This window comes from Prunus dulcis, chromosome 2 (genome assembly GCF_902201215.1).
Source record: "Prunus dulcis chromosome 2, ALMONDv2, whole genome shotgun sequence".
Classification (NCBI taxonomy): Eukaryota; Viridiplantae; Streptophyta; class Magnoliopsida; order Rosales; family Rosaceae; genus Prunus; species Prunus dulcis.
This window is the reverse complement of record NC_047651.1, coordinates 2,025,462-2,026,404: the sequence shown is the minus strand read 5'-3', so window position 1 is coordinate 2,026,404 and position 943 is coordinate 2,025,462. Positions and strand designations below refer to the sequence as shown.

Genomic DNA, 943 nt, shown 5'->3' with positions numbered 1-943 from the left:
GTCATTGTAAACAAATGCAATTTAACTTCAACATCAATGGACATTTGCTCACCTGAAGTGCATAGGGAAAACCTTTGAGGTGGTACTCTCTTGGTCTACCGGTTGCCGTTGTTGTTGGTTTCTTTCCAGATTTTTTTTTTTTGGCAGTTTTTGTGGGCACTTTCACTCGCTGGTAATCTGCACAAAGTGCCCTCAGCAGTGACGCATTTGTCTTCGCATAAGACACAGCACCCCATGGATACTTCCCAAAGTCTTCAAGGTCTTCCGCCAACTTCAAATATCGCATGTCAATGTGGACATGTTTTTCGCTGCCCAACAGCACAAAGACAGCAAAGTATACGAATCCAAGCTTGAATACATCGTCCACATCATCGCATTCGAGGAAGGCCTTTTCTAATTCCAACAGGTTCACAGTTTTATCGTTGGCAAAGTACTTCCGTTTCAATGAGCAGTTCTCATTCGTGGGAATCGGAATAAAGGGAAGGTTTCCAAACCTTAGCCCGGTCACGATGCAAAATTGTTGCGCCGTGAATTGGATGACCTTCTTGCCAACAATGAATTTGATCCCGTTCAGTTGGGAAACTGTCTTGGGATCAGCTTTCCTGAGCAGCAACCCGTGGACAATCGGAGAAGTCCACTTGAGGTCCTCAATCCCTAGGAGATGACAAAAACAACTCTGTTCAAACATTTGCAGCTGCTGTTCAGTGAATTTCTCCTTTATCGTAGTGATTGCCGTCTTCGTATGGGATAACGACAATGCTTTCCCTTGGAATTTTTGTTCCTCCGCAATCATCAACTTCATTTCACCAACCATATTTCCCTGCATGCCAATATTATAAACAGAATTTCAGTCGGTTGCAATCCACACAATAACAAGCAATAAACAATCACCACTTATGAACAGCCTATTATAGGATATGAAGTGAAACAAATTGAAAAAAAT

At 42.4% G+C, this 943-nt stretch overlaps 1 protein-coding gene across 1 annotated transcript in view; it reads right to left on the bottom strand.

The window, feature by feature from the left end:
- Positions 1–688, bottom strand: part of LOC117617369 — a 1,914-nt gene extending 1,226 nt beyond the window's left edge. The window contains exon 1 of the mRNA XM_034346711.1: positions 53–688. Within this exon, the coding sequence (XP_034202602.1) occupies positions 53–688 (636 nt within the window). The remainder of the gene's footprint in view (positions 1–52) is intronic.
- Positions 689–943: the final 255 nt, after the last annotated feature.